Raw genomic sequence first — 12,115 nt, forward strand, 5'->3', positions numbered from 1 at the left:
TCCAGTATCACTGGAGATGCTGTGCAGCGATACAGTACGAACTGTGCAACCTGCGACAGCAGGTACAAACAGATGGTCTGAAACTGGTTCCTCCTACCCTTAGTTCCACCTGGTAAAACAATGACTACTGCAGGCATAGCTCTTGTCAGCAAGGATTTAGCTAGATCTACAAACATATTACCCATTACTGCAGAGTCATTATGGTTTACCAGTTGCATATTTATGCATTGTAAAAATAGCGATAAAATATATTCACATGACCAAGCAACACTTATTGTCCATCTGGCAAGGAAGGTGCAAAGCAAAGCTGTCTAAACATACGTAAGAAAGAGGCCATTATATTTCATGGCATTTCGTGTAAAGAAAACTGCATGAGAAACATTGCATGTACACTAAAAAGCTAAGTTATAAAAAGAGCAGTTAAATCACAGAAACACTTAATAGCTATAAAACGCAACTACATTATGAAAAGACATAATCACCTAGAATGATCAAGTTAGAAAAATGAGAAAAATCAAACAAGCGTGCTAGGCCATCACATTTTTGATGTCCCAGGTTTCAGATCCCCTCAGTTTGCCTTGGACTCCTTCATCATCTACTGTGCCTCTCCCTCCTGATCCTCTCACATGCCAGTGCCTCAACACTGCTGCACCCCTCATCAGATTTGTCTTCCGTGGGTGTGTTCTATCCTCTTTCCAACACTGGTCTCGTGGGGAGGGCAAGCAGGCTGCCTTTTCCTGCAAACCAAGCATGCTGCAAAACACAGCCGAGAGGAGAGGCAACCCACGGAAACCTCTCATTGTCCTTGTCCTCCTTCCCCCAGGGCTGAGACAGGCACTGAGAGGTGCATCATGCAGGTCGGATTTAGCAAGAGCAGCTGTAAGAAAGTGATTGACCGGGCAGCAGCTGGGGAGGAAGGCAGCACAGGGCTCTCCTGGGCGCTGGGCTCCACACTGGCTGGGTAACGCATCACCCTGCTTCCTATGGGCAGCGCAAAAGTGAAGGCAGGGAGAAGGGGGAGGCCATCACTGGTGTGTCAGCCTCCCAGGCAGGCAGCTTGGAAGGGGCTGTAACTCTTCAGGAGGTGCTCAACATTTAGTGGGATTTGTGGGCTGAGATAAGTGGCCACAAGAACACAAGCAGTAGTCTTATCTGTAATTGTAAATGCTAGTTTTGATGCCCATTATAGAAATGTTAGTTATTTCGTTTGGGAAATCTGTCTAGAAAAATGAAAGGGAAAGTTTTGCTTTCTTTCAAAGAGGATTTCATTCTGGGTTTAGAAATTTTTTCTGTCTCTCTCCAATCCCCATATTTTGATATCATTTTCTATCATATTTTGATATCATTTTCTATCAACACTAGCTGAATTTTTTTTTTCTTGAGTGGATCTAAATTTTCCCAATGTTTGGCTATTGATAATCATAACACTACAAAAAGCTACACACATATACAGAATTTTATAAACATTTATGTACAATAGGTGGTTTGAGCAGTATGTACCTGATGCCAGTACGTATCTGGTATGATTGATCCCACAACTTTTAATAACTCCTCCCTCTGACATACATGAACATCTTGTAAAACTGTATTTATAATAACAAAAGTCAAGCTTATTGACACATATACTCCAAAGAAACTATTTTCTTTCATCAATAAATGAGTGAAAAATTACATTAGCATTTGCATTCAAAATCTCTTTCATTCCAGCAAACATGCTTAACTTTAGGGACTACTGCACATGAACAGGAGTTGGAGAAAGGTGACCATAAATACATTCTTAAATGCTTTGCTGTAGGGCATAGATGCTTGCAGGGTCAAATCTCTCCCATGAGTTGTTCCATTTTAGCGCATAATTTAGTCCCAAGCTACTTAAATAGAGACTATACTTCCTTATTAGTACACTAGATATGCTTAGGCAGAAATATGGTTACAATTTCATAATCTAGAAACAGAGTTGAACTTCTAGCATTTATGTAAGATTGTAGAATAAATATCCTATAGCGGGGAGGCTAAGCCAAATACTCTTTGCCTTTCTGCATAGCCTGTGGTACAGAGTACTAGCAGTTTCACAGCTGCCATTTTAAAGGCGGCTTCTTCTAGCCTAATTAGCATTTATGGATCTTCGAGCAGCAATTAAAAAAAAGAACTGCCTGGGTTTTATTGGTTTATAAATAATTCTAAGGCATGCTTTATTATTGTTTGTGGGACACCGGAGTGAAAAATGTGTACGGTTCAAATGCAAATATTGATCTAATTTCTTGCATTGTAGGATAATTAAGCTACAGAGAATATTTAAATAGATAGTGAAACAGAACATTCCTTTGGTGGGAAAAGACATGTTTATGCTAATGCTGTCCCCACTTTTTAAAGGTTGCTTCTAGGAATGCAGTCTGCTTTCATATTTCAGCAATGAATGCTAAAGAAATTGTGGTTTATAGCAGGAAAGGGGCTACTGTCATGTAATGGGAACCAAGTTACAACAGGCATAAGGGAATACTGCACACATAAAATGTAACTAGGACTGTTAGCCATATAAATTACTATAAAAAGGAAACTTTATTACCTTTCTCACAGTTATGATGCCAACTTGGTAATTAGGATCAGTGTTAATATCAAAGACATCCAGTCCATCTCCATCCACAAGGCTGTATTTCATCTCCGCATTAATGCCTTCGTCCAGGTCTTTAGCAACCACGCGACCCACAGTGGAGCTGACAGGAGCGGACTCCAGCACACTCATCTGATAATGCTCTGGCACAAGCAGCAGAGAGGGAGAGGGGAGCAAGAAACAGGCTGTGAAAAGGAACTGAAAACTGCACCGAGATCAAAGAGTAGATCAGGGCAGGCCACAATACTGCATAGCGTGCAGGGAGTCTCTAGTACCTTTCCCAAAGCTGCAACAGCAGTGCGATTTCCTTTAAAAAGCCACAACCTGGCTGAATTGCCTGGGAAAGCTTTATTTAGGTGTTTGTCATATCAACAGGTTTGTTCAATGAGTTATTTTCAAAACAGTAATATACCTGCAAATGGGAACTTCAACTAGAAAAACAGGGCAATTAACACCAATGCTGTTGCAGCCATGATATAAAGCAGGATATGAAACAGATTTAATAGGACAGGTATCTTTTATTAGATCAGCTTGTACAGGAGGAATAAACACACAAGTTTTGAGCACCACAAATCCTTTCTGAAATCTGTACAAACTTCTTCTCAGCCCTCATCAAGGCTTTGGGAGCTCAGAGGCTTACCTTTCTCTTCAAAATTTACTCTTCAAAATTTACTCTATTAAAATGTACTACCTCTCCCTACAAATCCTGTTTTGAGCACATTTGGTATATCACTAATTTGCTTAGCAGCAAGCCTGGGGAAAGAGAAAGCTGTTCTTTTAAAAGTGTGTTTTAAAACTACAAATGTTATAACTAAAACACTTCTCTGCCATCATACTTTATGTTCAAACCTTCCTTGCTGCACTCTCTGTAGACTCCACCAATCGCTGAACTTCATAAGGCAGAATAACACCAAGGATGGGGTTTGATCTATTCTCATTTTTCTTAATCAAGAGTTTGAAATCAAACAGTTACAATTCATGCCACTTTCAAAACAGGATTGGCAATGATGCATTCAATAAAAAAGAGGTGGAAGTGGAGGCTTCTTGCTCATCTTAGTAGAATGCTTTGATTTAGCAGTGCAACATGCAGAAACAGATGGAGAAGAAGAATAGCAACAAAAAGAACTGCAGGAGTTTTCATTTCTCAGCTAGACAAGAAAAATGGCAAAACCCAAATGGCTTGATACAGATCTACACCACCAAAAGAATCAGCTTTCTTTAAAAGAAAAGGATATCCCTTGAAATATTTTAGTTCAATCAAATCTGAAAAGTTTCTTTTGAATTTTTAACACTAATGTAGAATTATGTAGATAAATTTGATCTAAAATAAATTTTAAAAGAAAGAGCAAAATACTGGAATTCCTGCTTTGAGATACACTTTTGTAAATACAAAGTAAGATTTCTGATAAGAGTGGAGTTGCCTATTTTTGCATGCCATTAACTGTGGCTGTTACATATCTTAGGCTTTAACTGTATACTGCCAGGGTTTAGATGAACCTTTCCTGGAGAGCAGCCTATATGAAAACACAGTCTACACTGGCAGCACAGCTACCAGATGCTCCCCTGCAGTGGCCTGGCTGGAGTGTTGAATGAATTATCTTTCAACTTCCAGCACTGCCACATGTCCCTGATTTGACAGACATCCTTTTGGAGACAGGATGAAGAGAGAATCAGGGCAGCAATTAGCAGCCAAAGGCAATGGCCACGAGCAACCTAGGAACACAAAAGATCTTCTTTCCTTTTTCTGTAAATTAATTTGCCACCCTGTGAAAAAAGTGTTGGTTTTGATTATTTTGAAGGTCAGAAACCTTTTTTGAAAGGCAAGGTGGCGAATGCTCCATTTTGACATTTTGCTGAAGGAATGTTCCTTCATCGGGCTGAAATTCGTCCCATCTCTCACTATCACTATCCCAAGTTTGAAAATGGCTGTTAACAAGCGCAAACAGCAGCCATACAACTCAGCCACCTCTTTTTGCCGGTCCTGGCGCAGCGGGTACTCACTCTGTGGAAATCTGGGTGGATTGTCATTGACATCAGAGAGGGTGATGTTGACTGTGGTTGTTCCAGCTAATCCTCCCAGCTGTCCACCCATATCCTTGGCCTGGATAATCACTTCATAATATTCTTTTGCTTCTCGGTCCATGTTCATTAGAGCTGTTCTAATTAAGCCTGAGATTGAAGGAGGAAAGGGGTTTCAGGAACAAAAGAAATGGCAGTTAAAGAGTACACAAACAAGGTGCGATGCTCTTGCTCCTGCATCTTATTCCCGATGTCAGGAATGAGACCAGACTCTGCATTCAGTCTCACCTTTCCTGGCAGAGTAAAACTCGCCCAGATTAAATCTAGGTTAACAGAAAGTGTGAATTTCAAAGAAGCCCAGTCAAAATGCATCAGCTGTGGGGCAGGCTGCCTATTCAAAATTAAAATGTTGCCTTCCAAGGGAGCTGGAAAAGCATTTCAGGAACAGAGTGCACTACGCTGAATTAAGGCCCTGCTCAGGCTAACTGTGTCGGCACAAAAGGTGTCAGTGATGCGATTAGTTAAAAGATGTATCGAGATGGGTTTTCCAGAGTGTCCCTACACACGCAGTCCGGAAGGCATCCTGCCATAATCCCATGGGCTTTGCTCAGGTCCTTCAGGACCTGTGCCGGGGGCTACGAGAGCGGAATTTGGGGAGATACCGCAGGTTGCTCCCCCACCGGGGAGAGGCGGTGGGTGGGCGGTCACCCTGGTCCCCTCGCCCTGCAGAGCCGTCCCTGCCCCTCGGGGTGGCACTACTGCGGCAGGACATCAGGTGGCAGCAGCGCTTCTCCGACGGAGCCTGCGAGGCGCCGACCCGGCGCCGGGCGGGAAAGCGGCTCCAGCCGCGGGGCTGCCAGGCCCTCGGGCCTCCTCCCGCTGTCCGCGGCCCCGGCCTCTGCCTGCGGTACCGGCCTAGGCCTCACCCCAGCCCGCCGGGTGTCTGCCTCAGGGTTTGGATGCCCTTCTTTCTTTTTCCTTGGGCGTCAGGTCTGCCGCTGAACGAGCTCCTTGCCTTTTCACCCGGCTGCCCCCGGCTGAATCCTGCCCTTAGCCATGCCTCTCTGCTAGGACGTGGGGGCACAGGCCTACTTTTCAGCGCTGTCGAATCTCCCGTCCTCCCAGTGCGACGCGCTCCTCACGCCTTGGGCACGGCCTGGCCCGCAGCGTGGGCTGCTGGGCCGCAGGAGGGTCCCTGGGCAGGAGGGAAGAGGCAGCTGGTGATGCAGCCCAGGGGTTGTATTGCCAGGGGACGCTTTCTCTAGGGCACTACCAGCCCTTCCTAGACATGGGCTGTGACACATTTGGGGTGCCCTCCTGTATGCATCAGTCCCAGGCACCACGCCAGTTGCATGGCTGAATGTGCAGTACTTGCACATCAGGATGCTGTTAACTTGAGTGATCTGCGTTTAGACTTTATTTGTAACAGAAAGGCAATGTATGTGTTTAATAAAAAAGCAGTAAAAAGATACGGCATTGGCAATTATCACTGTATGTGGAAGGGAAGAAATAGTGACCAGTACTGTGCAATGCACAGTGTGCTATTTTAATCTTGCTACATGGAGTCCTCAAGAGTTTCATCCTGCAAAGTGCTGTAGCTCCTCAGCTCCCATGGATATAAATAAGACAAGAAAATGCGTAGCATTTTGGGAAGTATTTTCTCCATACAAGAATACTTTGCAGGCTTGTCCTTAATACAGAACAGGCTAGATCTAAAAAAAAGACATCCGTGCCTAAAAGCCAGGCTCTGCCATGCTTACATATGGGGCCTCTGGTCCCAAGAGGAAGGCCAGTCTAAGACAAGAGGTAGGGGTTCATGCTTCTCCAAATGGGACACAGGAGAGCAGCCCTGCTTAGTAGGGAGCCTCCAGTACTGCTGCAGCACACAACTGGTCAGTCAGGAAATGCTGAGGATGGTGATGAACCTTAAAATCTTCCTGAGGGCTATGGGAAAGGCTCACATCCTCAGATCTTCCAAAATAAAGGTGCTGGTACCATTTCTTTCACCAAACTGAGTGAGATTTGCTCTTTTCAAAAAAGTAGTAAAAAGCAGAGGTGATGTCCTCTCTTATCTATAACAGCTAGATGGTTTCTTGGGAAGTTTCTTTCTTCATCCTATGCCTGTGATGGGGAAATAGTTTCTAGCTCACAACTGTGCTTAGTCTAAATTGGTGCCCTGTTGTCCACTTGTGGAAGGCTGAGGCAGCTCTGGACATGTCCAGAAATGCAGGTCTAAGCGACTGGGAAATTGGTAAGTGGAGAAAGACACCTTCTCTGGGTTAAATAGCAATCAAGTACATTATTTTGGACTTAAGGACTTATCTTCTGTCTAAGTTGTACTCTAGCTGTTAAATCTGTACTGGATCTAACCCTGGATATTGCTGCTTTGCTTTCTTAGAAATTATTAAGTTCTTAGCAAATCTATGATTATGCCCTTATTTGTCTGTGCTTGATAACCTGATTACAAAATGAACATTACTCTTTTATTTGTATTGTAAAGAGCTGAGGAAGTAACATGTTACTTGCAAGTTTGTCTTTGGCTAGAGCACTTACTGCATAAACTGCTAACTTCCAGAAGTAGATTATGCACTGTTTTTTCTATTTTATCTCCTCAGGCTCAGCAGTGACTATCGTCTCATGAGTCTCTGACCTTAGCAATACAGATGCCCTTTAGAAACTGTCAAAACCTGTCAGATTCCTCTTTTGGATATAAACCTTGGATACACACAGAAACAGAGAGAGTGAAAGCAAGCAAAATAGAGAGGGTGTCCTATAGATAAATTTAAGGTATTAACAAGAACATCCTTAGGTAAAATTACTCCAGATAACTGCATCCTTTAGCTTGCACTTTCCAGTCCTGAGTGGTTCATAGATTTGCTTTTTTTCCACTAAGCCTTGTTACCAACTAGGTCTGCTGAAGACATCATTGCAATGGTAGAAGCCGACAAAAATATTTACAGCACCAAACATACCCAGCTCCTGAACTGCCGAATGTGGTCATTCAGACGAATAGATCACTCCAGAAAGCACGTCCTTCTTCTGAAGCTCATTACCACAGCCTTGCTTTAACCCTCACACAGAGCTGCTCTATCTTGGCCCCAAGCCATAGAAATATGTTTCTCTGACCACAGTCATGATGCACTGCCTTTTCTTTCTGCTTGAAACTTTTTCTTTTGGTTTTCACACTACCTCATTCCCTCATGAAATAACATACCTGTCCGAGAGTCCACAGAGAAATATGGTTGTCCTTGGAGAATACTGTACACTACTCTTGCACTGTTCCCATAGGTTGGGTCATCAGCATCTGTCGCTGTCACCTGGATAACAGAAGTGCCTGACAAAAAAACCCATCAGGTAAGGCCTTGTGGGATAAAGAGATAGCATGAAAAGCACACAGTTCAAAATAAATTGAAGTGCCTAACAAGAGCTTTCCCACACATCTTCATTTGATGCTCGTAGTGCTTGTACTTACTGCTCACACTTGTATCTCATTAGCACTGAAGGAATTAATAGGAGTCTATAATTCATCACGCATCTATAAGAAGACATAAAAGAGCAAGTACTCTATGGACCACAGCTACAGAATTGCTGACCTAATGATACTTTGTTATGGTTTGCGAAGAGCCAGTAGTTATATACCGCTTACTTCTCTTCCCCTTTTCTTGGTTTTAAATGTTATTTAAAGGTAGCTCAAATAAGATCTATAGCTATGCTGTCATAAATCACAAACAGCTGCAGCTGACCCATGGATGCTGCATGTGGACTAAGAGATGGAAATTGTGCACACACAATGAGCATGAAGGGGTATATCTCTGAGATAATTTCTCTGTGGCACTGCCACATTGCATGGGCATCACATTGCATGGGCTAGAAATTATACTCTGCTGAAGTGCCTTTTGGAACCTGCACAGATGCATATATATTTCTTTTTTTTTCAATTGATTTTCAAGGTCTGCTTCCTCTGAAGCTAATAATGGCCTCCAGGCGATGTAATTTGTCAAGAACAAGGAGAAGGTAAGGCATAACTGTTTGAAATATATGTGAGTTTTGACTCCTTAAAATGTCAGACAATGCCTTTATGAATGTATCTAGCCTTCTACATAATGTTTTGTGTTAGACACAAATCCAGTGTTACCAGATACGCACTGGAAAACAAATCCAAATTCAAGCTAGCTGTTACCATTAAGAAACATTATTCCTGAATGGAATTTTTTTATTTGATGCTTGTCTCCAGCTTTATGTCAACATAATATTGAAGAATGCGAAGTTGAAGCTTATCTGTAACTTCAGGACATGTGATCTATATGGTATTATCTCTGTAATGATGTCACAGAGCCAAAAAGCAATAAGCATCTCCAAAAGAAAGAAAAAAGTCCAGGAAAACAATAATTTATGTGACTATTGGTTTTGTTGTATGTGAATTGTTTCTCCTGACTTGTGTAGGTAGGAAGGCTGCTGTTTGTATTCTGGCTGCAGTGCAATAACAGGATTGTCTTTGACATGATCCCGTTCTCTAAAAGTGGAGAGCAAATTGTACGAGAACTTTGGGATCCACTGAACTGTGTTTAGTGCAGGCTTATATGAATTAGAAGGAGCAAAGCTGCTAATAATTGTCATGTCTCCATAATTTCAGGGGCTCCTGAACAGCATTTCACCTCTCAGTATGAACTAGAATCGCCTTATTTTCTGGATGGTAATGGATGTCATTATTATTACTACCATCTGATGGCGGGGAGAAGTGGCAGTAGGTTACTGCAAGTTGTCTGAGGATGACATGTTTGAATTACACCTTTTTCAGCAATCTTGCTTCCCCTGGCATGTTTTCTTTCAGAGAGGCCCAGCTGATGGTGGTGTAAAGCCTGCTATCCCTCTTCTGCAGCAGTCAAACAACTGGGGGGAAGCTCTACTGTACTGCAGCTCCTGTACAAGGGGCAAAAGCTGAGTCCAAGGAGTCAGGGAATTTATGTTTTAGTGACCATCTCTAATTTGCTTATAGGGGGAAGAGAATCCATAAAATCTGCCTTACCCACAGGTGACATTTCTGGAACAGAGGCTACGTAAGGCCCATCCAGGAACTTGGGTTCATTGTCATTGATGTCTTGGATTTTGATGATGAACTCCGACTCTGGTTCCATTGGCCGGCCCGTTCGCCTGTCCAGAGCCTGCGCCCTCAGAGTGTACTGCGACCTTTCTTCCCGGTCCAGCCGCTGAATGGCATGGATGTCCCCTGTGGTATCATCAATTGTAAACACAATGCCAGCTCCCTCTCCTGAGAGGATGTATTTGATTGAACCATCTCCCCTGTCCATGTCAGAGTGGAGCTGTGGAAAGGAACAGGACCCAATTAGACCACGACCTGGGCAAGCAGCTACTGAGCATCCTGATCATTTTGGTCTCACTCTTGGGACTCACAAGGTGGTTTTAATGAATTTGTTTTGCTGAAAGAGGCAAATACTCAGTGTCTGTATCACAGAGTTGCGATTAAAAACCCTCTCCTGTCTTCCCATTTCTGCACCCAGAGCTGTGCCAGAAGAAAAGGCAGAGACACCCAACAGGAACAGGGTCTGTGCCTTTTTGAAATCTCACTCAACACAATAATTATCTTTTGCCTGATTGCAGTGGCCAGGGAGGACTCACTGCCAGGCTTGGGATAAGGTGAGGTCAAGCAAAGCTGCAGACTGTGCTTGGTCACATGGCTTAAGAGGAGACAGGTATTCCAGGGGCAGCATAATGTTGGGGCAGAAAAGGCAAATCTGTTTGGGATCAAGGGGAAAGCAGGATGGGAGAGTTAATCAGTAACTATTATGATTCAGAAATCTTTTAATTTTTTTTCCATGAAAATTTCAGCAGTAAAAATTAGGCTGGATCCTTACATATTCAGGAAAGAATTATTGTTGAACAGTAGGTAAGGTAGGCAGCAAGGGATATTTGATTGTGTCCATGGTAAGTTATAGAGATGGGAGGCATCCAGATTTTCTAGGGAATTAACAAATGGATTTATTGCATGATTGCCAATTAGTTCTGAGCAGCCACAGATAGCTGTGAATGCAACAGAAGAAAAGTAAATGCAGTGCTAATTATCATCTAAAACGGAGAAACAAATCATCCTGGGGACTACCATTCTGTTAAACACCTGGTTCCCACGAAATACTGGAATGACTATCAAAAACCAAACAAATCACTTAATTTCACTGTGAAGATGCTTAACAGTAAGCTCATACTTCCATCCATTTGAGGGATAGACCTTAAAGACTAATGGCCAGAGATTGTACTGGTTCAGTCCCCAAAGATAGGAAGGCAATAAAATCGAAGTGCAATAATCAAAATGGGATTTTCAAGACTGTCTTGGGTGTAAATACTGTTTTCCAGTGTGATTATAATTTTGAGAGATGAATAAAGAATAGATAAGTAATTTTTTAAAGGTGGTCAAAGTGGGCTGGATTCAGTTAAGCACATTTTAAAATGCATATATGAGCTAATTATCTCAAGAAATACAGTCAGAATTAAGTGTGTGTTTAATGTTTTGGGGAGTCAAAGGACATATGGGAATAAGTGTGGAGGATGGAGCCAAACATAGGTAAATATTTGTACTGGAATAATAAGCTAAATATATGAACACAGAATTGGTAGGGTTTGAAGAAAGAATCCAAATAGAAATGGATAATTTGTGTGGAAAAGCAGAAGTCAAACTTGATGCATTTGATTACAAGCTATTCTCTCAAGAAGGAGAAATCTCATATCTGAGCTATTTAAAAACACACTGAAAACTATACAACAACTTATCACATAGGAAGGAGTTTTATAGGGATGTGGACAAATTGGCTTATCTGCCCTAAACATTTCTAATGCCAGTGGGCCAGCTCTTCATTTGTTTTAGGGCACATGGTCGCATGGAGTTGGGAGCTGAAAGATCATTTTCCCCAGTGAAAGGTCTGGTTGGAAGACGCTCATTCACTGGACGTTGTTTTCCACACTACCCCCTCAGAGTGTAGCATGTAACCCACGTAAAAGGTCCCAAGCCTACTCCTCATTTTAGGGTAAGACTGATTTCAGCTGAGGTGGGATATATATATATATATATGGTTTTCTATGGCATGTCCCACCCTGCAGACAGGTGATCCATCGACTCTTAATGACTGCTGGGACGAGTGTTAATGGCAGGTACCCATCTGCCGCAGCAGCACTACAAAGTGGCTGCAAGAGCTAAAGGTGACAACTTTATGACAACTTTATGACAACTTATGACAACTTACGACAACTGACAACTGTGTCAGGTCATTGACATTTCATTTCATCGCTTTGCCACTCGTCTCTGCAGTGGCTACTGCGCCTGAGAGACATTGGTCCTTCGGAGGAATGCTGGCAGCTCTCAGGTGATGTATCAGCTAAATGGAGGAAGAACAAGTCCAGAAAAATTTGGCAGTGGCCAACAGTTACGTTCAGATGACTGCCATGTGTATTAATTCACATGCAGGTGCCAGGACTGCA

The 12,115-nt window shown here is 42.7% G+C and overlaps 1 protein-coding gene across 1 annotated transcript in view; it reads right to left on the bottom strand.

Annotated features, from left to right (window-relative positions):
- Positions 1 to 12,115, bottom strand: part of CDH20 (cadherin 20) — a 118,655-nt gene that overhangs the window by 20,614 nt on the left and 85,926 nt on the right. The window contains exons 3-6 of the mRNA XM_086740345.1: positions 9,654 to 9,948; positions 7,842 to 7,961; positions 4,610 to 4,777; positions 2,564 to 2,751 (exon numbers count right to left, since the gene is read on the bottom strand). Of these exons, the coding sequence (XP_086596471.1) occupies positions 2,564 to 2,751; positions 4,610 to 4,777; positions 7,842 to 7,961; positions 9,654 to 9,948 (771 nt within the window). The remainder of the gene's footprint in view (positions 1 to 2,563; positions 2,752 to 4,609; positions 4,778 to 7,841; positions 7,962 to 9,653; positions 9,949 to 12,115) is intronic.

Source organism: Chlamydotis macqueenii, chromosome 2 (assembly GCF_036417535.1).
Source record: "Chlamydotis macqueenii isolate bChlMac1 chromosome 2, bChlMac1.mat, whole genome shotgun sequence".
Taxonomy (NCBI): domain Eukaryota; kingdom Metazoa; phylum Chordata; class Aves; order Otidiformes; family Otididae; genus Chlamydotis; species Chlamydotis macqueenii.